Raw genomic sequence first — 25462 nt, 5'->3', positions numbered from 1 at the left:
CATTAGTTTTTTCTTTTTTTACTAATCTATTAATCTGTTTAGTAATTTGTTTGTACAGTATTTTTAATTGTATCAATGGCCGTTTTTATCACAGTTACATAGCTAATAAATCTATAAACAGTACATGCGCAATCACAAACAAGAAACCTTTTGTTTCAATAAATATTACAGTATTGTATGCAGTCATAGAAGAGATTGTGCAGTCTACGATTTTCGAAAATTATTTCAAATGATATACACTAGAGAATATTTGATTAGCTGAAAAAGTCTTGCTTCATCACGAATTATGTAAAATCTAACATAAATAAATTACTAGGTTTCTAAGATGATTTCTACAGTAAATTACTGCAATAGACAGTGTTTCGAAATGAATAATATTTTATAAAAACTAAATCGGAACTTTGATAATAGCATCTTCTCTTTTGTCGCATTCCATCAACCTTATTCTCCATCTTCATAGTTCCTAAATGATATTAATATTAGGAACAATAATATCTGCTTATCAATATTTACAAATTTGCAAGAAACTTTGCATGGTCTTGCCGGAAATATTGTCGAAAAATTTCACTATGCAGAATAGGCCAGCCAGTCACGTTCCCAAATTTACTTATCAAGTTTTACAGCAGAATATATGCCTCCAGTTTTTTAATGATCCTTGTTCATAGGCGCTGCGCCCGGATGTTGCTAAACGACGTTCATTAGCCGTTGTTCCAATACAAATCAGCCAGGAATGGTACAGCAAACATCGCAACACAGCCAATCCAGCAAGAAGGCTGTATATTGCCGATACAAAGCAAAGAGCAATGCTGAAAGAATTTTTTATAAGCATAGATTAGCAGATGCTAAATTACTTATAATTAAAATAATAAACCGAATAGTGTTGCGTGATTTTGAACTTTAAGTTTGCCAGGTGTCAAAAGCGATTCGACCTCGCAGGCTGGGTAGTTTTCAAGCAATATTACGAGTGCTAATTAATTATTCATCAGAATTCTTGCTCTATATTCAATTTCAACATACTCGAGCTGGTGATAAACGTCACTACAGTCATCGGGAAGGAGTATTGTTCCAATGAAAATGAAAGGATGGCACACGCTGGTCATGGTGAGATTAGAACCATAAATGAAGGCAACAGCTGAGAACAAGAGACAGGCCATGTACCATCGGAGGTTGCTGCCCCCCACGCAACAGTCCAGCCTAGAAGTTTACTCATTAGTAACTGAAAATAATAAGTGATAAGCTGTTAGTGTAAAAATTCATGATAACTGACGCCAGAGTTGGTGCTAAGCGCGAACCTAAAAATTTGTATACATAGACATAAGATTAAGTCTATCAAGTAAAAGTCAGATTTTTTGCTAGAAATATATCTCCACAACAACACTGTATCTCACTAAATCCCTGATTGACTAAAAAGAGTGACTATTATCAATTGCACTATAACTATCCTATCAAAAGACAGCAAAAAGCACAAAAATAGTCAAGTGATGTCAGTAGAAAAAAAAATTTGACCAGTAAAACCAAAAAATTGGAATCAATTTTTTAACAACTCATAAATGTGTTCTAGATGTCATTTGTCAACAGATAACGAACTGCTGGTGGCGCAGATTCAAAGTAAAAAGTTTATACGTCAATAGGCATATTTTCCAAATTTCTACAGCATATTGGGTATTTATCATAAATATTACCATTTGCAATGATATTCTCTCCTCAATATGCAGGTTTGGCACATACGACAGTGATATGCCTTAGGAGGGGCTCGTCTTCGGCATGTAGTGCAAAGTTCCCCACTACCTTCACCGAGTTCTAATCCCTGAGTGGAGGTACTACCATCCTGAGATGTGCAGTCTGCTTTGATCTTTGTTTGATAAGCACATGCAATGCCGCCTGCTACGCTAATAATAAATACCCAGTTCTCTTCTGGTAAAATCTCTAGTAGCGGTACAACGGTTATTTCAAAGACTAACATCAGCATAACAACGCTGGTTACGTTCCACATGAGAAAAAACTTTGTCCTAAGCAGAAATCGTAGGAAATTATGGTGTAGATAGTAGACTAGTATTGGCGTTGTGGCAAAAGTTATAATTGTACATAAAACTGTCTGAGCAGCTATGCAGGATAATATTGGAACAGCAAACAAGGGTATCACAGCATCCACTGAGAGTTGTTTGGCGCCTCCTCGCCAAGCACAAGGTACCCGGAATCTCTCCAAAATATTCATGGTACTCAAATAATCGTTGACAGAACAGCTGATGAATGATTCTATTCAATTCACTGGAGTCTCCGGACTTCCTCAAGACCACCCTTTTTCCCCGCCCTGTTGGACCGGCCAACTATTATGTACCACGTAATCTTCTTCAACTTTTTTGTATTTCAACTCGGAGAACTCGGGTCAGACTTTCGCTAAAACGTCAGGTCAGGTTAACTTACGTTATGGTAGGGTAGGTTTTGGTAGGCTAGGTTATTTCTTTCATTATTCTTAACCACCCTTGATTTGGTTATTGTGAACAGATGGCAGCACAGAACTATAAAAAGTACTGACAAAAACCCTTCCAAGCAAAGTCGTGCCTCCGTCGTTCTAGGTGCGCAATGAACTCAAAAAATCTACGGTAATTCGATAGTTGTCATTTGACGAGAGACAAGGCCAGGGTGTGGAGCAGGTTATGAGGCTCGTGAATTCATGTGTGCAGGATTTCTGTAATATTTTTAAATGTTTTATTCAGCTGTCAAGGTTCTTTGATTATCAACTGTCAAACTACCTAATAAACCGAGAAAAATCCATCGTTCTTTCATATATAATTAAAGTGATTACCCTTATTTGTCCTGATGTGAAATGTAAATAAAAGTGAAACGCGCATAGTAACCTGTACTTATTTAGGAGGCGGGAAAATTACAAAGTGGTGAGTTGATACGAAAAAATATTCTGACGTTTAACACACGCTGATATAATGTGATATAGTAGCTCTTTGTTTAATTATTATCGATTTATGACGCTGAGATTATCGTAATTGATAGGCTCACAAAATATTTAACTGTCATTAACATAATCAATTTAACACCAAATACATGTTAAATTTGGATAAGTCGCATTTATTTTTACTCATTTGACGATCGCTGATCACTAGAGATGATTAACTGGTATGCTTATTATTTAATAATATTAAGAATCCATCAATTTCATATTTCGAGTCAGACGCTAAGAGCCGTTGTACCTGATTATTAAAAAATACGTACTCCATCCGATGAAGTGCTTACAAATGTCACGGCATTTGCAGACTAAATAAATTTAACAAAAAAAAAATAATCGATATCATTCGATGTATCCGCAACTATACTTCGACCCAAGATTAATTAATCCTTTTACCAATTAAAGATGATAATGCTGTATAATCTGTATGAATGAAGAATTTGTACTTTGCGTATGTATATTGTATGTAAGAAAATTATCTTCAGGCTTCGTTTAACGTGATAATTCAAAACATCCTAATTAAGTTTTGAATTGCAACTATAACCCAGGAGATAAAAAAATAAACTCCATTTTATCATGTCACGTAATATGAGACAGCAAATCGAGAAACACGCAATCGTTGGAAAGTAAAGGGCATAAGATAAAGAAGCCCTTTAAATTCTCATCCCTTTAACTCGCCTCTACATATACATCAACTTTGGGATTTAACTCACAAACCGGATCCCATATTACTATCTGCAGTGAAAACATAACACGCAGATTGAATGCAATTTCTTTATTTTCTAGATAGTTCGAGTACATGTGATATGAAATAATATAGAATTCCGGAAAATAAAGGGGCACATATTTTATAACGGTTTCCAGATAGTTATTATTATACCATTCGCGCACATAGATTATAAGTATCTATGTATTATGCAACTAATTCGATTATCATCGTTTCAAAGTTATACATACATCGAGTCAACTTGTATTAAGTTTACATATTATCACATACATACACGTGATAAATTTTTTTTCTATTCTAAATCCGATCTCGTGTTAACGTGACTAATGCATGTGACTATCAATGATCGTCTCTATGATCGTGATCGTAGAATTATGAATTTGCATATGGCTTTAATTATAGGATCAAATTTACTGTCCACATATATTGTAATTACGTCACGATATGTGTGTGCAGCATTAATTCATGCGAGCATTATTTTTTTCTTTTAATTACTATTACCAATTTTTATACAGCAAGAGCATCGTTATAGATATAGTACATGTATACATATGTGTACGTAATGGATGACATGCATGCAATAGCTGAAGCAGCTTTATTTTAATTTTGAGTAGATAAATTGTACGTATTCTTATTGAGCATTTAACTTCACCCCGAGATGGCCGTGTTCTCTCTCACAGTTTGCGTAGAGACAAACAACGATAACCGAATATACTGGTGCAAACAATTCAAGTATAGTTATTATACATACATAATCATATTTCAAACGAGAAATATAAGCGCCAACGTTAATAACGGTATAGTGTTATAAGATACATGGCATATATGAGAAATCCTCAAGACTGTTTTGTACATTGTCAATCAATCTTTGACTCTTTGATAAGTTATACCCAGCAGCGTTGTTATGGTGTTTATTATCTAAATAGAGTTCCCCAGTCGCTCTTTAATTATAGACATATGTATAAGACACGATAAAGATATCGGTTATAGTGGATATACATTATAAATTCATACGCTGCCGCATCATTAACGTTACGCCATTTTTTTAAAAATTTGGGTTAAATGAAAAAATATACAATAAACTGTATAATTGTCATTCATATTTCAACTCTATCGTTGATTGCTGGCAGAAACGTTGCATAATTCACACACTTTCTCACAAGAGAGATTCCCTCGGTTTCAAACTCTTCCATTGTTTGATCATCGTACAGTAGGCTTTGATAAGCAGACAAGATTATCTTTACGTCTTGAAATTGCATGCGATTCTCAATTTATATTTCAGATAACGAACTGACTATTTATCATTATTTCCTTTTCTGAACACACGATTAGTTATAAAAGTTGTATCAGGTGTGCTTTGAAGGTATCGTTTCCCCTGGATAGTAACTGCATTTACATATCGATCATCTGGATCATAAATTCCTTTATGAATTAAAATTAAGTAACATTGGTAACATGTATTTATATGTATACGTTTCGCATGGTTTTCCTTCGATTTGAATCACTTTTATCGTAATAGAGAGAATGGTCACCAAAGATGGCTAATTATTTTTAAGAATAATGGTTCACCTCCTTTAATTAATGATGAAATATTTTGGTAAAGAGAACTTGATATGGGTTTTACACAAAATAAATTTGATCAAATGACGTAGCGAATGACAAACCATCTCTATTGTATAGTTGTTTATAGTAATGTAATAGGACGTTATAGGTAGTGTCTTTATAGTTGTACGGTTCGATTGTTGATTTTGAAATGAAGATTGTAGACTAATTCGTATCACTATACCACAGGATTATGTATGTATATAGATAAAGCAATAACATGTTATTCATTACAGTGCAACTGGGAGGCTCGATCGGTTTCTTCTAGTTCGCGGGAAAGAAAATCAAGCAGCAAAAAAGACCAGAAGCAAGTTATAAATTCTGCACTGATGATTGGTTGTTGTGCACTGCGGCAACAGTCGGGGACATACAATCATCGGTTCTTCTTTCCTCGATGTTATCAATAATCCATGGATACGCGATATGACGGATCAACCACGTCAACGACGTCTACAGGATGCACTTATATATCTGGAAAACGTGAAGTATAGGCAAGCAGTTTACAATATACATAGATATATGTATACATAACTTATACAGTCGATAATATTGAGCAAATACGATTTACAATCGCAGAATATGGTCACTTATTCGACTTATTACAGTATATTTTAATACTTATACTTGTATTAGTAGGTATATAAGAGACGAATCGACGTAGCAAAAAATTGATAAAAATAGAAAGAAAAAAGATAAACCGAAGGCAAAGAACGTAATCGCTGATTGAAAAGTTGGTATAAGTATGCGCGTATGCGATACTCCAAGCACGCATTGAACTCTCCCGGCAGTCTGACGTGAATCGCATATTTCGTTCTTACGATCGGAAGAAATATTCGTATCCTCTCATAACGTGATAACATTAGGAGCTTAAGAGCTGAATTTGTTAGCGGTATCCAGTAACTTTCGCCATACGGAAAACGGCCTAGCGAAAACCGGAAGTTCGGTAGAACCGGCACGCGGGTCTTCCCATTCTTTTATATCTGAGTCAGTTGTTAGCATGTACTGTTTTCATCCATCTTCAGTCTTGACTTGTCCGTTGCCGTGAGTGTTGCTCGCTTCGTACCCCTGCAGTGCATTTTGAAAAATTATCAACAATATTCTTTTCTCCTAGAATTGTGTAGCACATGAGTAATCTTCTTGTACACTTTCTCAACACCATAGCATTTTGCTAGGTTGACTCTTATTACTTTATTACTGAACTCTTTATTTTATTATAGCTGCAGTTTGCCTCTTTACACAACACAAATACGTTGAAGATTCCTAGTATTCGCAACGTACAAAGTTATTATCTTATAATACAACTACAGGGAGTAGTAAGTGAGCCGCGGAACCGGCGTCGGGGTTACTGCTCTCTATCTGCAGTTATAGCGGCTGAAACATCAGAGGCTTCTCGAGGACGGCATATACCAAACTATGTGTCTTTGTGTTTGTCCGAAGTTGTTTAATACAGTGTATATTTTGTGTGTATACACATGATCAACGTAACACGTATATAAGCCAATGCGTACAGCAATCGATCACAACACGTTGAATAGCTGCTACTTACTGAAGAGACTGTCATGAGAGCGAAAGACAACATCATCCGTTTGGGGTAGCTAGCATTCGTCGCTTTGGTCTTCCATTTATTTTATTCGGTGGTAAAACTGTCGGGCGAAAAATAAAATATCGGTGTATAAAATTGTCGTTTGAAACTGATATTAACGTGCAGTAAAAATCCGTCGAATAAGTGCAACCGTATTGTGCGAAATAAAATGATCCGATGTATACATACAGTATGAGGTGTATACCTGTAGAAATAAGAAAATAAAAATGAACATGGATATTAATACCTTGCGGTTTTGCGGTTGACATAACGTGATATAAGGTGTTTTGTGTGTGGCTTAACTATATACAGTACATCATCAGCATCATCTTCGCTTCCATCACATATCTACAATTGCTCACCGATGAAGACGTCTACTCCTTCTGTTTATGGTCTTGCTGCTACTACCTGAACGGAGAAAAGAGATAAGCGTCTTCTCCCGAGTAGTATTTAAGAAAAGCTCAAGAAAGTGGCGATGACGTCTGGACTGCCCAATAAACTGCAACTGTTGTGGGATTATTTCATTCACGCCGAGCCCCAGAGTTACGAGGTAGGATATTATGCATTATAAATTTTTGGTGGCGTGTAAGAAATTGAAAAAAATTTCTCCAATATCAGGGCATTTGCACGGTTATTTGTGTATTTATTGACGCGATATCTCAAAGAAATTTTGCAGTGATTGCTGCATGTGATTCACCGCATAACGTAACTAGCAGGTAAAAAATGAAGAGTTCGTGATACATGTGATTAAATTGTAGGAATTTTCTTCAAATTACTCCAACTTCGGCATTACAGCGTCCTTTGATTGCAGTTTTTTTTTTTTTGCTCTTGCTTTAAAAATACAGGGGTTCTTGTAACCGGTTCTATTCCACTACTTTGTTAAAATGAAAAATTCGTTCTTCAAGAAATCAATGTAATCCTCGATAGTTAGTAGAACAGAGAGAAAATGAGTGGATAAACTACGACCTTTCGATTTGCAAGTCTCATTATTTGCTCGTTATAATTACGGATACACCGATTACTATAGGTGAAACCCCGCATGACGCATATTTCTTGTTTGACTAAGGCCTGCTCTTAGTAAAAGCCAGATGACACATTTATAAAATATAATAATCCATGGTGACCGCAGCTGCCCACCTGGTTTAAAATCTATCCTGAAGCACTAAAAGTGCAATTTTAGTCATGTTTCTTGTTGGGCTTGCTGGCTATGAAAATCCTGCGATTAGTAAGATGTGGCTTAGGCTTTCCTTGCTGGTTGTTTAAAATCTATGGTCAGTTATTCATTAATTTTTTTTCCGGTGTAAAAACAATCCCGCAAGATTTACAATATTATTTCATAGCTTGTAGAAAAAATCGGATATACGTTGCACTGTACTATAACCATATTATCCAATTGTATATTACGTACTCAAATTGCATAACGATGTCACATACGACATGTACGTTAAGCTGAGCTCGATAAATTTACTTTTTCCGCACTTCAAGACAAGAGTATTATCTCTGATACACAACGGTCATACGTTCTATATTTTGCACATAATTATGCGATCTATACCTGGAAGATCAATATTTTCTTGTTCCTATTAGTACAACTTGATTTTATTAGGAGCCCCGCGAAAGAAAAGAAAAAAATTAGTCATATATTGTCTCTACGTAGCATATGCAATCTTATCAATTAATACCGGATACTACACACGTCCGATGTTTTTTCAGAATTTATTTACCTGTAATTTTTCTTCTATCTTGTTACAGAAATCCGAGTGGCTAGATATATTTTTAGCAGAATTACTCGTCCAAGTGAAAGATGGTCGCGATGTCAAAGATGTACTTTCGTTCTGGTGAGAATTACTATCATCATAGAATGATTATGATTTTTAACAATACGATTATCTTTAATCAATCAATTCCATAATTTCACTACATTAAATTGCTGTAATCACCGACAGTTGCCTTGTTAGTGTCAGCATATTCGCTAAGGGTATATCTATATTTTATATTTAAAGTAAGCTGCTTGTGCTGTAATGATTATGATAATCGGACAAAAACTCACGTATGCATGTACAATATAAGAGTTCATGTGCCTCAATTTTTCTTATACGTTCAAATTATTACCGCAAACATACGTTGATCGTATAAGACGAAGAGCACAGTCACACGTATATTGCTTTGATAATTTTAAAGGTAATAATATCGTACATATTTGTGCAGATTTTCGTAAAATAATGTGTTGTTATCAGCTGTTATAGGAAAATTTATAATTAATTTATCCACGAACTTTGTACGATCTGTACTGTACGGGAATCAGCACTGATCTTTTTTGCTTGAACATTCACGATGCCTCAATATGCACATTTCTACACATATGTTTACTTTATTGTATAATTTATAAGTGATCGGCTAATTGTATTATAATGATAGAAGGCATGAATAAGTTTCGTTGTCTGCCAGCTATAAACTATATGGTCATGAATTATTACATACTCTTTGCAATTAAATATCTAATTAAAATCTTCTTTGCTTTATTGCTTGATACATATGACATTTTATCACTCATGACTTTTATCAAAATTCAACATCATGACATAGACTAACAACACATTGCTCACTTTCAGTTTACTTAAACGTATGTAGAGTAAATAAAATTTCCTCATACATATATGTAAAACAGATACGTGGATTGCTGCACGACGTGTGTAATATATATATTAGGAATGACCAATGTATTCTTTGCTAGTGTCACCGAAGAGCTGACATTAAGAAGCCAAGAAAATACTTATATCAATTTATAACTTTGCTCACTGTTGTTGGTGACCTCAAATCATGGGTTTATTTTAATCATGGGAACTTTTTTCACAGTTATCACAGAGAGCAACTAATTCGAGCTCGATAAAATAAAATGTTTCCAATCAGGCAGCTATTTTTAGATCAATAAAGTAAAATGTTTCCATTTGAGCAACTAATTCTAGATCAACAAAGTAAGTTGTTTTTATTCAATGAGAAATCTCGGCTCCGTTTATTCTGTAATTACTGTTCATATTCTAATTACAGAGTACGAATTCTTTGTGATATTTTATCATAATTAATGTGACATTGTTGTCATTATGGACACATTGTTGTTATCCGTCTGATACTACGACAATTGCAAATACATTGTGATACTCGAAATCACTTAATTATTTTCAAATGGGTCCACACAAACATTGTTCTCTATAAAAGTTGAGCCACTCAGGCATATATACGTAGCATAGTTATTGCATTAGACACACATGCGTGCGTGAAGCGATATTAGCAACTAGAATTCCGTTGCATTTTTCAATGTAATATTTTAAATAATATCTTATTACAAATTTCAGTTCAGGAGGTGGAAGTGGAGTTTCAACCCTCGTTGCTTGCGAACTGCTGTCCGATGTTCACATGCTGTGTGCAGTGCGCATCGATGGAGGTGAGCTTGTTGCTCTCAGGAAATACTTAGTCAAAGGACGAGGATGGCGATGTTTGGCAGTTCTACATCTGTTAGGGGTGAGAGGATTATCTTGCGGTCGAGAATTGGTTGCATTACTGGTTGCTTTATATCCAGTGGCTTTCCAAGATAGCGGAGACGTAGTAACGAAAAATCCTTTTGTGAAATTTCACTGTAATAACGACATAGTTGATACAGTGAATATAGTCCCTCACAAAAAACAGAAACATGTTAAAACTAAGAGCAACTCAGAGAGTCAATCGCAGAAAAAAAAAGTAAGGAAGCACAGCTTAGGAGCAAAAACGTTGTCGCAACAAAAAACAGAGACCAAAGCTTCTATTGAAAATGTAAGCAGTGAATCTGAAATACTCACCGATGGAATTGATCAGGCAAGGTCACTGACCTTAAAAATTCGATTAAACCCAATGGATTTTGAATATTTCACATCAGTTGTTAGAAGCGACGAAGAAGAGAAATGGGATACTCCTTTGTATCAACTACCGTCACGTCCAATCAAAAGAACACCTGAATATTTTATGGATAATCGCATAGAGAGTGTGTTTAACGCCTCTGTCAGCCCCTTTGAAGCCAGTTTATTGATTATTCAGTTACTGCAAGGATTGAGAGACTACGATACTCCCGCTGAACAAACTCCTGCAGTTCAGGTCCTCAAGTTCGCCTTAGACACATTATGGGCATTGCAGTTCGGAATAGATGGAACAAATTTGAATGGAACAGAATGTGCCTCTCTAAAGGCTGCTGCAGCAAGACTTATGCTCACTGCACTTGAACGAGTGCTTAGAGCTGATGAGCCTACAACTGCTGTTATACACAATGGTTTGTTACCAATGACTTTGAGATTGCTAGAAGATGCTTGTGGCAAGCCTGTTTCAGTTCTGACCCCAGAGGAAGGGTCGTTGCTACAAGAATTTATTTTTGCTACTACTTACGGAATTATTACATTTTTATACTGCCTGCTTCATCAGCGTGCCACAGCAGAAAAACTGAAAGATTTTTTAGAGCTTTTTCAACTGTTCACCGAAAGCCAAGATGGCAAAATTATTGAACGTACTATTCTAGCCATTGTGGGGCTGCCTAGTGTTGACCAACAGAGAACAGTAATCAGAGCCAGAAAAGTAATCGATATGGTGGGAGCTTTAATAAGTGCCTTGAAAGAAGTGAGGATGGAATTATGTCACATGGGACAATGCCGTAAAACCAAGCACAAATCTTGCGCAGACGTTACAGAAAATCATCATCATTTTGATATTTTGGGAATTGCCTATATCGAACCAATTGTAGGCTTTATCAGCAAACAAAGTTGCTGTATTTCAGCATTGTTTATGACACTAACCACCTTGTTGAAAGAATCCCATTTGTTCCCAGATGATTTGCAAGTTAGATTATTGAAAGTTATAGCTGCAGCTGGAACGTGTTGCTGCTGTCCTCCAAAAGCCATTCTATCAGGAATTGTTATATTTCTAAAAAAACGAAATTCTCTCACTTACGCACCTGCTGTTGCAGTACTTGAACAAACTTTGTTCAAGGAGCTTGGTGCGTACCCAGGGCTGGACATATGCAATACTTGCAGCAAACCCACAAATTACTCCTGGGATTTTCTAGAGCTGTATTGTGAACTGTTGGAACCAGATGACCCTAAAATGTGTTTCATAATCATGGCACATTTGATCAAAGTTACACCAAATTCGAGCTTCTCTGTTCGTCGGGAGCTTTTATTCAAAGTATTTTACCCAATATTTCTAAGTGGTTTGAAATGGTATGAAGCTGACAATAATGATGCAGTAGCAAAGTTTCTGATACAATCCTGTCTATCAGTTATTGCAAGCTCGATAGTAAATGCACCAATGTGCGAGAAATTTACGGAAATGAATGGACTTAACAAAGTCTTGGGAATTCTATCAGATGTAACATTTACTCGAAATGTTTGTGCTTTATTGGAAGTTGCCGTTACAATGGAAACATGGAAAGTTGGGTGTGAGGACCCAGGTGATGTTGAAAGTGTAGCTACACCAGCTCTACTTTCATTGTTTGATTCGCTCGAGAGAGAAACTGGAAAGTTACTTGAAGTTTTAGAAAATTGTATGACAGATATTAGCAGCAGTGAATGTAAAGATGCCACTTCACTGTCAAGTGTTGATGAAAAGGCTGATCAAGTCAAACAAATGGATGATCAATTATTGCGTGAGACTGATGTATGTAATTTAGGATTAGCGAATAACCCACAAGTTGCCTGTGCCACAGATAAGACTGAACTGAGTAACAAGACTGAGAATTACTGTAATTTGACCAAAAATAAGTCTTCTATATCCAATGAAAAATCAAGTCACGATCGTATCTATTTGAAGAATATTCTGAATCAAGCTAGCTCAGTCTGGAGAGCAGCAGCTGGAGTTGCCCTTTGCAGTCCCAGATTTCGTGTACAGTTGTCTAATCATCCTGTATCAAACAAATCTATTCAAGTATTCAGAAAACTAGCAATGTGCATCGCATCTGATCGAATAAAGGGTGAGTGCAGATATCACAGCACAATAAATACTTATAAAAGTAACAATAAAGGTAGAATAAGCCAAATTCTCTGTTTCCAGAAACTGGTAAGTCATCGCACCGTTTGATGGAAGCCTTGCTAACTTGCTGTCTGACATCTCCCTTGAGTAAGTACATTTTTAAATAACCAAATGACGTTACATGATAATTTGAATATGGCTCTATAAATCAATAACAGAATTTGCAGCTGCGGATTAAGTTAAATATATAATCGTTTCTGCATTGTAAACAGTTCAATTCTGAACCGCATGATACGCACTCAGTACTTCTCAGACAATCAAACAAGTCATACGTTTTTTTGGGCAACACATTCATCACCTCAAAATTTTATGTTTAAATCTTCATTAACTGTAATTTAGTATCTAATATCATCATGGGTTGTGGTATAGGTGGATGTGACGTAATCATAGAACTACGGAAAGCATTGATACAAAGTGGAATAAAATTAGGACATGGTATCGCAATGCTGGTAGAAGCCTTTTTACGAGTTGCAATGCTGAGACCAAGCCAGGAACAGACAATGCCTCAACAAACTCGGCCGAGGGTGCGTGACATCTACAAGTTCTAAATTTTCTTATCTAAAAATTGCATTTCTTATCATTCACTTCAATTGATATTTTGAACATTGAAACTTTTAGCTACCTACAATGGCTCTTGACCCATTGCCGGATTGTGGTGGAGATGACAGCAGTACAGGAGAATATGTAACTGCAGATGATGGCTATGAAGCCGATGTCGAAGTTCCAGGGAGAAGTCCACAAAATTCGTCTCCCAAAAAATCAAATCCATTAGGGCCAGTTGTTGAAGCTAGAGGATATGCTACCGCGCATCCAGCATTGTGTTCTTTGGCAGTAGATTTGCTGATACATTTCAGTGAGCAGTGAGTTGAATTTTTGAGAAAAAATGAAAAAAAAGTGTTGCTTAAGAATTTATCATTCAACTATTGTTTAATGTGAAATTACCCAACAGAGGTATAGAAGGCGAAAGAGGTATAATCCTGACAGGAGGTTTGAGGCGTGTGGCAATCACTTGCAGAGAAAGTGTCTCAAGTTGTGCAGCTCTCGCAGCCTCCGGAGCAATAACGAGAATACTTAATGGCTTCAGAGAATCACTTACTAGCACAACATCACTATGTCAAGGTAATCAAAGATTGAGATTTATCATGACAAAGCACTAGTTAACAGTGATGAATTTTTCATAGTTCGCTACAGTTCATTTTTATTATTTTTCATGTTTTCTTTTTACTGTAACTATTTTCTCGAATTACAGATTTACAACATGCTGTACTAGAAGTGTTTACATTACTGGCAACACAATCAGTGACTCCTATGGAACTAATTTGTTATCTATCACTATTCAAAGTTCAATCCCCGCCACTACTATCCTTGCTGGAACCTCTGTTTCGTTTGGTTCTTGCCGCCAGACCTCAGCCTAACTTTATTTTAGCATTTCCAATTCCCGTGGAGGTAAAAATAATGCCAAAAGTTCACAGAAAGGATTTAGAGAAAGCTGAAAATTTAGTGAACAACTTCAGGAGAGGGCACTTGTCCTCTGGAATATGTAGTCCTTGGTCAGTGCATGCGTTATGTTTACCAGTTGGTCCTGAATTGACTTGGCCAGTTTGGCTGCATGGATGTTCTGCGTCCATGTGGCTCAGAGTCGAAAGAGGATCTTCAAGCATAAATAGAGGAGTAGCCATGCCAACGTCACCACTCCTTGGCTCTGGCAGCGAAAGCCTATCGGACTGGGGAGTTCTATCAGATAACTGGAGTAGGGAAGGTTTGTAAACATATTTGAAGCTGCCACAAGGTGATTTGCAAATAAAATAAACTCGCTCTAATCTGGGATTTATAGTTGTGGCAGGTTCTGCATCACCACCTACTCCTACGTCAATCATTCACCTGATGTCAATTGGCTATGAGTCATTGGTCTTAGAAACCTGGCTTGACCTCCGATCTGGTGAGTATATGTTCACAATTGATAAGTTGTCATAATAGAAGTTAACAACTGTGACAAGCTACTCTGTTAATGTAAGAGACTTTGCATATGTTTACGTAAACATCTCATTGTTGCAGATAAGCTCATTCTACGCCTAACTCGTCCCGATGATAAAACCAATCGTACTATCTCAGAAACTTCTATAACGGGTACCTTTCCATCAGGGCGATGGCATCATCTAGCACTAAACTTTAAAGACACTGTATTGAATAAACGTAGTGCTGTGGTTGAAGTTGTGCTTTGGATAGATGGATGGCGAGAAGCTAGAGCACAACTCCCATTCGATGGGCTGCTAGTAAGAAAACCAGGAACTACTTGTATCTTGTTAGGTCAACTTGGACCGAACGGAAATGGTGCCTGGTATCTTGGAAACTTGATGGTCTTCAGGTATGTTTCTGAGAATTGCATCTTTGGGATTCAGTAATGTTTGAAATCTTCTCTAACTGAAGAATATCTGAATATTTTGTTTCAGATGCCCCGTATTCACCAGAGAAAGAGCTTTGTACTTAGCCAGCCTTGGGCCAAACTACACCAGTCTAGCTGAGTGTCTGTTAAATTCGGTAAAACCCGATTTTGCACCACTAATTGCATCTGGAGCACTGAACGGAGTAAGAGAATATAAATTTGGTGAGCTGAGTTATTAGGACTATACTCAGAATTATATTTGGTCTCCTGATTGTAAATCATGTAACTGAATGTTAATTCTATTTTCAGAGGGAGGTAAATTTGATACGAGTCGGAGAAAGTCATATGGTGGTACATATCTACGACACGCAGTGGAGACTAAAATATCCGATACAGAAATTGACTGGGAAGCAGTCATGGATGCAACTAATTCACATTTAGGCGAATTGCAGGATAACTTACTTTTAAGTTACGAAGCCCAAAATCCTAATATCGTACACTTGTATCCACAAGCTGTAGCCAGCCCCGGAGGTAAGTGGTTTATGATCATTCTAAAGGATCATTTTACTAATCATTGCATGTATCTTATAGCTGTTGTTGGAAACATATTTCCTGGTCAACCCGGATTTAGAGTTATATCTGCACCTGAACATCGAGTATCACAGCAACCACCGCTATCTGTAGCACCTATTCTCACCACACGTTTAGAATGTCAGCAATACAGGGGACTGATACCCGCAGCAAGTCTTGTAGGAGGGACACCTGTTTTTATATATTTATTTGCGAGAGTAAGATTCTGTTATTTTATCGCGTGCAAGTTAGAATAAATGTGTCATAGTTGAACGAGAAATATTCTACTGTGTGTTCGATTTATAGGTGGTTGAGTTAAATTCTACCGAAGAAGAACAGGCCTTGGCTTTATCCATAGTTTTGCATTTAGCACGAAGTGATGCCGAGTTGTTGAATCAGTATCGAACTGAAGATGGCCCTTCGCTTCTCCTGCGTGTATTAGAATCGCCACGCTGTCATACTGGAAGACATATCCTCAAAGCCATGTTAGATGCAGCTTGCGACAGCTCAATTCTAATTAAAGATATTGGTAGTGGGAATCACGCAATATCACAAAATTGCGAAGCGGTCATAACAGATCCCGAATTGATAAAGGGGGCCTTGAGTGCTTGGAGAACCTGGGCCAAGTATGATACACTGAATTTCTTACTGCAAGCATTATTGGTCTTACTAAGAGACCAACATTCTCAAAGAGAATTTAATGCTTCGCAGCTAAATAGAGTGGGAACTGTCGATACGCTCTTGACACTTTGCAAGGTAATTTGCAAACTATCACAAATGAATTTCATGAATATGGTGCGTTATATATCTTCACCTTGAATATTTCAAATGTTGCAGGAACATTTCATGTGCGAAGATCTGGGTGCTTCCTTAGATAACACAGTGGGTACAGCTGTTGTAGAGTTGGTGCAGGCATTAATGGGAGCACCGCCAGAGTTTGCGCATTTGGTTGCGGTCACAGACTATTTGGTATTAGTTCATCAGGCTTCAGAGACTTATGTGACCCACGCGAGGCATAACATTTACTGTTTGCTGCCACCTTTGGAAGAGAAGAAGCCACCTATCAGAATCAGTTGTACTGCTAGTTCGTCAGATGAATCTATTGGAAATGTCGATGCCAGTAAACTGAGTAAAGCTCTTGCCAACATTCAGGTGAAAATGAGAATCATTTCATTTTTACAGCCCCTAAATGTTAATCATTTAAATTCTATTCAATATACATTTGTGAAGCTTCAAACGAAATAATAATTATCGAGCTACCAAAATATGTATTTCAACCTTATAGATTCAGAAGAACCGATCAGCTAGAAGAAAAGAACGTAAAAATGGACCTCAGAGAGAGCCTAGTGCTGGTGAAGATTCTGGAATTGCAGCAAGCGATGGGTCCGCCACTCAAGTGCCGGTATGCATTGCTTTTATTTGCTGATCTGAATAATAGAATTTTTAGCAAATTTAGTATTTTATTTTTTTCAAGATTAAACCATCTATGTGGACAGACGAAAGACGAGCTTGTCAAGGATTGGTGTGCGAAGGGCTACTTTTGTTGTTACGAGATGCTCTGAGGATGTTACCAGACAGTCAGGTTGGCTCGGTCTTGAAGCACGTATTGAGAGCAGAATTGTTACTTGTCTTAGCTAATAATCCTGATACAAGAGTTCGTACGGCTTTGTTGAAGGTGAGTACTTTTACAAAGATATCGCAGTTATATGTTTGCAGTTTTTTTTTTTTTTTCTATTTTAAATTAATTTCGGATCATGTGTTGATAGGTGATTCAAACTTATCTCGAACGTGCCAATGATGAGGAAGTGAACAAGTTCATAAAGCAAAAATATTTCATGCACCTAGCGAACCAAATCTCACTCTATCCTGGTAGTGAGCCTCTTGTAATGGCTCTTGAAAGTTTGGCGGTGAGGGGACCAGGTGCTGCAGCAATGCCACCACTTTTAGCTATGATCCCAAAAGCGGCTGCTACTGATCCAAACATTGCAAGACCCATGGTTTCATTCGTTACTGACATGGTGACCAAGGTAAATTACAAGAATTGATTATCTTTCCAAGATTTTACGCTAAATAATCTGCATTTCATATGTGTATAATTTTTCGAACTTTAACCAGAATCCGAATGGGTTGAGAGCACTTCTTGAATTGGGTTTAGCTGAATCGATAGCCCGAGCTTTGATTGGGGCTGCACATAGAGGCAGTTCCATGTCATTGCTTCATGATCTCCACATTCTACTGGTTGCCATTGCAACAAAACTGTTGGAATCACCTGGCACTCCGCACATGCAGGCTGTAGCAGATTTGCATTTCACACTTAGTTACATGGAACTCAAGGAAAGATCTCAGTGTGGCATTGGTACTCACTGTGTGTCAGTTGCAAGGGATGCACAAGTTGCATTGTTCGATGGGGAACTTGATGCCTTAACTGCAAGAGTATCAACCCATCATGGATTTCGTTTACGCAGCACTGCATCTTACCTTGCATCAGGTAAGTTTCATTGCTTATTCGTTACTTAGGCTTTGCCAAATATTGGCTTTTCTGGGGCTCAATTCTCATGTCAAGTCATCGTTTTATGTCGATGGCAGTTCTTACTACGTCCAGTGAACAAAGCGATCATGGATCACGATCTTCAAGTTATGGGAGCCTGCAAGGTACTTCGAGTGTGATCATTCGTGAAGCTGGTAAAGGAGAACTAAGTGAACGTCTGCGCGCAATTTTAATTCGCGCTGTAGAATTTATTACAACGGCAGACCAATCTCCATCAGCAAGTGAATCAGAGCTGGCTCGTCGGTTGTTTTCCACGCTGTTACACGGATTAGCTACACCGAAGGAAAGAAGAAACCCTTGGGGGAGTACCTGGTATTCTAAACCCGCCTTAAGAAAAAACGCCGCCAGAATTATGGTTTGGTTATTGGGGCCTCACCAGAGCAATAACATGAGAGTTTATGCTGTACGGTCTCTGATGGAAGAACCAAAAGTCAAAGACATTCTCACATCCCTTTTGGAAGTACATCCTCAGGTAATCATTAACTGCACACCAAAGCTCACCAATGGCAAAGCATGTTTTAGTTGAAATAGGGTATCGTTATGGTTTCAATTATATGTATGTGTATTCAATTGAGTAATATTCTGGTGATAGATCGAACAAAAATTCACCGTATTTTTATGGGATCTTTTACAACGACGAGATGAGATGCCTAGTGCTGATGCCAGAGTATGTGCAGAACTCAGAGAAGCTTTGGGCATATGGAACTTAACTAAAGGAATAGAGCAAGCTACTCCAGGATTATGGGGAGAAGAATTAGCTCTACTCAGAAGGGAGTTAATGAGAGACAGAGATATATGGATGGAAAATAATTCTTCCGCAATACAGAGGTCCGTGTTTTTTTCGTTATTGTAATAGTTATAGCCTTGCAAAAGCAATTTTTGAGTCTCACTAAATACAAGAACTAATGAGACATAGGAATGCAACTCGAACTTTTTTTTTTGTAGAATCGGTAACAAATTTGAGCTGCTAACCAAACAGCTAATGGAGGGTGCAATGGCTGTGACACGATGTGTAGTAGAAGAGCAAAATCGAGAACGTAAAATATTCATGGAGCAGTTGAAGCAGTCAAGAGCAATGGTAGCGCAAGCTATGGCTAGATGGAGAGATTTAGCTCGACGATTAACACATGAGAGAGCACCCTGGCATTTCCAGGAAAGTTATCCCAAAAGTTGGGAATTAGACCCTACGGAAGGACCAGCAAGAGTGAGAATAAGGATGCAAAGGTGTCACTTGAAAATGAATAAAAGATTTCTGATGCCTGAATGTCAAGAGAAAATAGGTATGTTAATTTTATCTCAACTTTATGTACTATGACTGATTCGTTTTTACACCATTTTCGCAATTAGAAGTCGCTAACATCGAGGAGCCTCTATCCTATCTGCTAATAACCGATCGTCAAGACGCAAACTCAAAGGCGTTAATTGAAAGATTGCATACAACAGAAAGAATTCGCAAAATGGCGCAAGCTCGAGTTGTTACACCTGGTGCAGAACTACCGGGAGAAGCTCTCATAGGCGAGAGTTGTCTCTATTTTGTACCCGACAATCCAGATATGCCTTTACACACCGATGTAAGTGTCTGAATCATAAACAACTCTTTGTATGACACTTCAAAAAATAAATGCTTGCATTCAATAAAACCTCTTACAATTTATATTGCAGATTGCCCTGGGCGGCTTGGATCTAGCAATGGCTGGAGGAACTGCATGGCGTCTGGAGGATATTCGTGAATTGCACAGAAGAAGATATCAGTTGCAAGAACGAGCCATTGAGATATTCATTGTTACCGGAAGAACGTATTTATTGGCGTTCAATTCTTCTAAGGTATTACTGACATACATTATCTTCGTCACGGTAGACATCTGAGAATAAAATTTTGTTCACACCAGTAATCGTGATTATCTTTCAGGAAAGAGACGAGTTTGCAGCACAATTATCAGCCTGCAATTTACCAAGGAGAATACCTGGCGATGATCTAGGAGAGGCACTCGCACTCTGGCGTAGCGGGGCGCTAACGAATTGGGAATACATTACTTGCTTGAATAAACTCGCTGGTCGATCTTACAATGATTTAATGCAGTACCCTGTATTTCCATTTGTGTTGTCCGACTACACGAGTCACAGAATTAATTTAGACGACCCAAAAATTTATAGGCAAGTATTCAATAGAATTATTTCCAATGATATCGATAACTAATTGTTTATAAATGTTTGATAATGAGAACGCTAATTTGAATTGATATGTTCACAGAAATTTTAAACGGCCCATGGCGGTACAAGACAAAAAAAACGAACAACACTACGTTAATAATTATAACGTACGTAAATTTTGTGCTTGTACAGAAACTAGTCTAATTTCTATCATTGATGTGGCAAACAGATAGTTTGAAGTAATGCTCGTTCTTGTTTTACAGTATCTGAAACAGGCTCTTATGGAAGGTCTGAATCTCATAGCATTAAATCAAGAACCATTCCATTATGGTTCCCATTACAGTAACTCAGGAACAGTTTTACACTTTTTGGTCCGACTTCCACCATTCACCAGCATGTTCCTTTCATATCAAGGTAAATCTATTACGCACTTACTTTTTCGTATGAATTTCGTATCTCATGAACCAATGTTAGGTAACTTTTGAAAGATCTAAAAATGTTTTCATCTTACTATACGTAGATGACAACTTTGATATACCGGATCGTACATTCCACGCACTCGCAACGACATGGAGATTGACGAGCTGTGATTCTACAACAGATGTTAAGGAACTCATCCCTGAATTTTTTTACTTGCCTGAGTTTTTACTCAATTCAGAAGGTATGCGAAACATTCTCTACAATTATTCGACATTACTAAGACAATGTTTGTGAATTTTCATAACTTTTCATCTAACAGGATTCAATTTTGGTGTAAGACAAAATGGTAACAGAGTTAGTGATGTTGAACTTCCCTTATGGTGTGGTGGTGATGCTCGCCTGTTCATATTAGCACACAGGGCTGCATTAGAAGCGGAACCTGTCAGAGAAGTTTTGCCATATTGGATAGACCTTGTCTTTGGATTTCGACAAACTGGAAGACCCGCGGTAGAGGCCATTAATGTCTTTCATCCTGCAGTAAGTTGAAGACACCTAATTGATATGTATTCCAAAATAATACGCCCTATCGTATTTTAGACATACTATGGATTCGATGTTGAGCAAATAGCTGATCCTTTAGAACGCCAAGCCTGGGAAACGATGGTACGTACTTATGGGCAAACACCCGCGCAGTTATTCAGAGCTGCCCATCCATTGGCAATTCAAAATTTCGGAATATCTACGCCAACGTCACACATTCCCCCGGTTATTGAAGGAGTAACAGGTACATAGTACATCAAACCATGTCGATGATTTTACTAGGTGTTTTGTGTAATTAATCATCGCAATTTTTTATTCATTTTTTGATATCTAAAAGGGATAAAATGGGGCAATTATGTCGGAGCCCCAGGCAATGAGCCTGTGTTATGCTGGAAACATAAACACAGATCTCCATTGGTTTCCCTTGTTCCGCTTTGCACCGGCGATGTCTTCGGACTACCGGTTTGTACGACTTTATTGCTTGGGTACAGCAAAGAAAAAGGTGCAAGTATGTTGAGTGGCGCATCAGTCTTTGGAGCTGCGCTAGCGTCTTGGGGCGGTAGCGACGGCATTGCAAGACTAAAATCTAAAAAAGAACAGCCTCCTAGACCTTTATTGAGATCGTCTGGACTAGATTCGGTGAGTAAACTCATCCAGGATCAGTTTGAAAATATTCCCATGGTCATGATAATTTGTGGGCTGGTAGTAGATTACAAATTACAATATAACATTTTCAGATCACGATTTTGGCATCAGTCCCCGATTGTGGGCAACTCTGGATAGGTCATTTGTCTGGCAGAATAACTGTGTATAGTTATACGGTTGGCGCTGTTGGGAAACTTGAATTTAGTTCATCTCCACCTTCTTCTCTGTTGGCACATAGGTGTGCAGTGACTGCGATCGCCCTATCAAGAGCCTTCAGTATTGCTGTGTCGAGTGACAGCGAAGGGGTTGTTGTTATTTGGGATCTGAACAGGTCAGAAATATTCTATGTGCGGATATCTGAATAATCATTTTTTCCTTTATTTATTTTTTTTTTATACCGAATTTGTAAATGCTAATCGAAAAAATCAATAGTGATTCTTTGATTAACTATTAGTGATTTTACTTTTAGCTTATCATACATCAGATCGGTGCAGTCTGATTGTTGTTACCCTGTAAGTTTGCTATCAATCAGTGAAACGCTAGGAGATATAGCGATTGTGTATAATATTCCCAACGAAGGTGAAAACAATTCATGCGGCAACAATTCAGAACTGGGGGTTTACACAATAAATGCTCGCCCGGTTGGGTCAGTTTTATCCAGAAGAACAATAACTGCATTGTGCTATAGCAATGCTCCAGAAGGTGTTTCCGTCAATGTTATAGCAACGGGCTTGGACCACGGAGTAATACGGTGAGTGTCAGATTCACTTGTAATATCTGGTTATAATATGAACAAGGGAGAGTATACTAAAATTGTAGTCACTTTTATTTTCCAGATTATGGAGTAGTTGGGATTTAAGACTAGTCAGAGAAATTGTCAATGGTGGTTCAGGATGCGGTGCTATAATCGCAATAGCATGGGCTCTGGACCAGCATCATTTGTACGCGGCAGCTGAAGATTCTACGGTACTAATTTGGGAAGGAGTACGTCGCTTGAGTAACGGCACTCCGAAATTCGTCAATTTGTCCTCGCTTTAGGTTGTTATGAAATTAAAAGTAGGCCAGATAACAAATAATGAGGAATGGATGATTATTTTATCGATTGTAAATACAAATTATCTGTTTAGTTTTGTAGTCATCATATCCCAGTTTTAGATTTTAGTATAAAATATATTGAATGAAAAGCTTTGAATGTTAAACTGGTTAATATTTAGATGAGAAACATTTAATTATAACATTTATTAGGATTTTTTAATAAAATTTTTCAAATTTTACTCACTTTACTAACATTCATCCAATGCAGAAATGCCAAGTTTATTCACAGAATATAAATGACGTCTGATGGCCAACTATGTATATTCAGATAACATTAAGACAAGGCTCAGTCATTTCAAATAAAGGATAGTATTTTCCAGAGCGTTTTGCAATTTGTTCTGCAGTATCACCACTGGAGTTCAATAATTGTGGTTGAATATCAGGATGTAGGAGTAAGAGCTGAAGTGTGGGAGAGTTGTGAGAGCTTGCACTAGCTAAGTGCAGAGGCGTTTGATCGCCTTTTGATTTAGAATTAATATCTGCTCCATTGGCAATCAGAAGAGCAGCACAATTTACGTTATTCCAACAACACGCAGAATGCAGAGGTTCCCATCCATCAGCTGTCCTGGCATCAATTTTGGCTCCATTTTTAAGCAAATACTACAAATAGCAAAAAACCAATTGGGAAATTGACATATTGTACACAATGTTATCTCGGCACTGAATTTATGCAAACCTCAACTATGTCTGGGTGGTTCCCATAACATGCCCTATGAAGAGGAGTGTATCCATCATGATCAGTGGCTTGTATTAGATCTGAATTTTGAGTAATCAGTCGTGCAACTGTTGTTATATCACCAATTTCTGCTGCTTCTAGGATCGCTTTACTGTCTGGTTCTGTGAAACAGAGAGGTATACTCAATGTTCGCTTTTAGTTAGAAAAATATTATCAAAATTCCTAACCTCTCGCATTACGTTCTTCCTCAATTCCATCGTTATCGTCTTCCCAGGCACTTACTTGCATTCGATCACCTCGAGGCTGGCTTAAAATTTTATCACGAATTGATTCTAAATCGGTTATTTCGTCGGCTTCTTCGTCCGATGACATCTTTTTATAAGTAGCGCGTTGCAATCTAAATTCCCGCACAATGAACTGTCAAAAGCACGTTTCGAATGGCTTTGAATGACGCATCGAATACATGACCGTGACTGGATATGTATGAGTGAATAGAATTGACCAATGGAATTGACACGAATGGAACCAAAATGGAACCAGTGGGGTACCATTCTGTGGCGCATGCTCGAGATAATTGCGCCAAAGCTGTGGCGGATTTGATAGGGCTCTTTGCGACTTTTACTCGAGCTATTAATGGTGGAAGCTTTAGCAGAACTTTAGTATGATTGCTATATGGTAACATCCAAATCGGGAAAAAATAAACCTGCCTCTGAATGATTTTCTATTCATTTATCATTCATCAGGAACACTTGATAACTGATTCCAAAGAACAGTCTTGAGTTCCAGATGTGCAGCTAAATTACTTTATACAGACTGCACATTTCTCTTCTGAAAAGTAGAAACATAATATTGGTAGCAAAATATAATAAAACTGAATTTCAGCTTCGCGAATGCCGCACAGCTCTAGGATCCCGCTCTACCCGAACCAAAATTACACTATTTGCTCAAGCATCCCCAAATGTAATGCATGTTGCCTACTCTGCAGCTGCAGCGGTCTGCGATCTGTGGTATCATGTATTATGTTAATTTCTATCGTTGACAGGGAAAAATTGATCGTTATATCATCAGTAGCAAGTTCTATCTAAGAGCTTCATTTTAAGCTGTTTTAAAGAGAAGCCTCGTCTTTTACTTTTAAGTCACCAATTGTTGCACCACAGTATAATTCTGACGCAATCTTCGAGTGCCCGTAATCCATATGGAATCTTATTGCCTGTTTCCTAATGGAAACTTTGACGAAGAGGGTTCAGCGTGGTATAATGCGGACAAGTTCACCCGATCTTACACATACATACAGCTGATGATTATTGATCAGTGAAAACGAGACAGACTCGATCGGCGACCACCTGCGAGATCGAAGATAATTGACACCGCGTGATTTGTGACCATCCAGGATGATCAAGAGCTGATATGGTGCGGTAGCAACCGATCGTTCGACTCTCTCGCTGTAGAGGTATGTGTTTCTACAGGATAGAATCGCGTCGCTAACCGATTAAAAATAAAAATACAACTCGATCGT

At 37.7% G+C, this 25462-nt stretch overlaps 3 protein-coding genes across 3 annotated transcripts; 1 reads left to right on the top strand and 2 right to left on the bottom strand.

The window, feature by feature from the left end:
* Nucleotides 1-2: 2 nt before the first annotated feature.
* LOC105684080 (palmitoyltransferase ZDHHC23-B) lies at nucleotides 3-2215 on the bottom strand. Its single transcript, XM_020851229.2, has 3 exons — nucleotides 1683-2215; nucleotides 1018-1194; nucleotides 3-806 (listed from the first exon to the last, which is right to left on the bottom strand). Exons 1-3 carry the CDS (start codon nucleotides 2213-2215, stop codon nucleotides 611-613), a joined length of 906 nt encoding a protein of 301 aa, XP_020706888.1. The 3' UTR covers nucleotides 3-610.
* A 377-nt stretch (nucleotides 2216-2592) lies between these two features.
* LOC105684078 (lysosomal-trafficking regulator) lies at nucleotides 2593-23449 on the top strand. The gene is made up of 35 exons (XM_012397188.3): nucleotides 2593-2894; nucleotides 5528-7423; nucleotides 8626-8711; nucleotides 10227-12859; nucleotides 12940-13005; nucleotides 13288-13442; nucleotides 13537-13778; nucleotides 13868-14037; nucleotides 14168-14677; nucleotides 14753-14857; nucleotides 14974-15283; nucleotides 15369-15523; nucleotides 15611-15832; nucleotides 15893-16089; nucleotides 16178-16627; nucleotides 16709-17023; nucleotides 17157-17273; nucleotides 17346-17546; nucleotides 17638-17898; nucleotides 17987-18359; nucleotides 18458-18891; nucleotides 19012-19247; nucleotides 19365-19699; nucleotides 19767-19990; nucleotides 20082-20243; nucleotides 20329-20573; nucleotides 20671-20737; nucleotides 20834-20984; nucleotides 21091-21231; nucleotides 21310-21527; nucleotides 21588-21774; nucleotides 21868-22169; nucleotides 22268-22506; nucleotides 22645-22926; nucleotides 23012-23449. The coding sequence occupies exons 2-35, from the start codon at nucleotides 7349-7351 to the stop codon at nucleotides 23211-23213; spliced, it is 10068 nt and encodes a 3355-aa protein (XP_012252611.2). The 5' UTR covers nucleotides 2593-2894; nucleotides 5528-7348; the 3' UTR covers nucleotides 23214-23449.
* Nucleotides 23249-24413, bottom strand: LOC105684081 (ankyrin repeat domain-containing protein 49-like). Its single transcript, XM_012397192.3, has 3 exons — nucleotides 24174-24413; nucleotides 23947-24107; nucleotides 23249-23870 (listed from the first exon to the last, which is right to left on the bottom strand). The coding sequence occupies exons 1-3, from the start codon at nucleotides 24316-24318 to the stop codon at nucleotides 23535-23537; spliced, it is 642 nt and encodes a 213-aa protein (XP_012252615.2). The 5' UTR covers nucleotides 24319-24413; the 3' UTR covers nucleotides 23249-23534.
* Between the last annotated feature and the right edge of the window lie 1049 nt (nucleotides 24414-25462).

The sequence above is a fragment of the Athalia rosae genome, chromosome 2 (genome assembly GCF_917208135.1).
Source record: "Athalia rosae chromosome 2, iyAthRosa1.1, whole genome shotgun sequence".
In the NCBI taxonomy this organism is placed as follows: Eukaryota; Metazoa; Arthropoda; class Insecta; order Hymenoptera; family Athaliidae; genus Athalia; species Athalia rosae.
Note: the sequence above shows the minus strand (reverse complement) of the source record. Positions and strands in the feature narration are given on the sequence as shown.

What these genes read in the sequence shown, in the direction of transcription:
- LOC105684078 (XM_012397188.3), top strand. Translation starts at nt 7,349, where the DNA reads ATGACGTCTGGACTGCCCAATAAACTGCAACTGTTGTGGGATTATTTC. An exon ending in TTACTGACATGGTGACCAAG is followed by an intron (nt 17,899 to 17,986) that starts GTAAATTACAAG and finishes AACTTTAACCAG; the next exon opens with AATCCGAATGGGTTGAGAGC. An exon ending in ATATGCCTTTACACACCGAT is followed by an intron (nt 19,991 to 20,081) that starts GTAAGTGTCTGA and finishes TTTATATTGCAG; the next exon opens with ATTGCCCTGGGCGGCTTGGA.
- LOC105684080 (XM_020851229.2), bottom strand. Translation starts at nt 2,215, where the DNA reads ATGAATATTTTGGAGAGATTCCGGGTACCTTGTGCTTGGCGAGGAGGC. An exon ending in AGAGAATATCATTGCAAATG is followed by an intron (nt 1,195 to 1,682) that starts GTAATATTTATG and finishes GTAAACTTCTAG; the next exon opens with GCTGGACTGTTGCGTGGGGG. An exon ending in GACGTTTATCACCAGCTCGA is followed by an intron (nt 807 to 1,017) that starts GTATGTTGAAAT and finishes AAATTCTTTCAG; the next exon opens with CATTGCTCTTTGCTTTGTAT.
- LOC105684081 (XM_012397192.3), bottom strand. Translation starts at nt 24,318, where the DNA reads ATGTCATCGGACGAAGAAGCCGACGAAATAACCGATTTAGAATCAATT. An exon ending in GGAAGAACGTAATGCGAGAG is followed by an intron (nt 24,108 to 24,173) that starts GTTAGGAATTTT and finishes TCTGTTTCACAG; the next exon opens with AACCAGACAGTAAAGCGATC. An exon ending in ACCACCCAGACATAGTTGAG is followed by an intron (nt 23,871 to 23,946) that starts GTTTGCATAAAT and finishes TGCTATTTGTAG; the next exon opens with TATTTGCTTAAAAATGGAGC.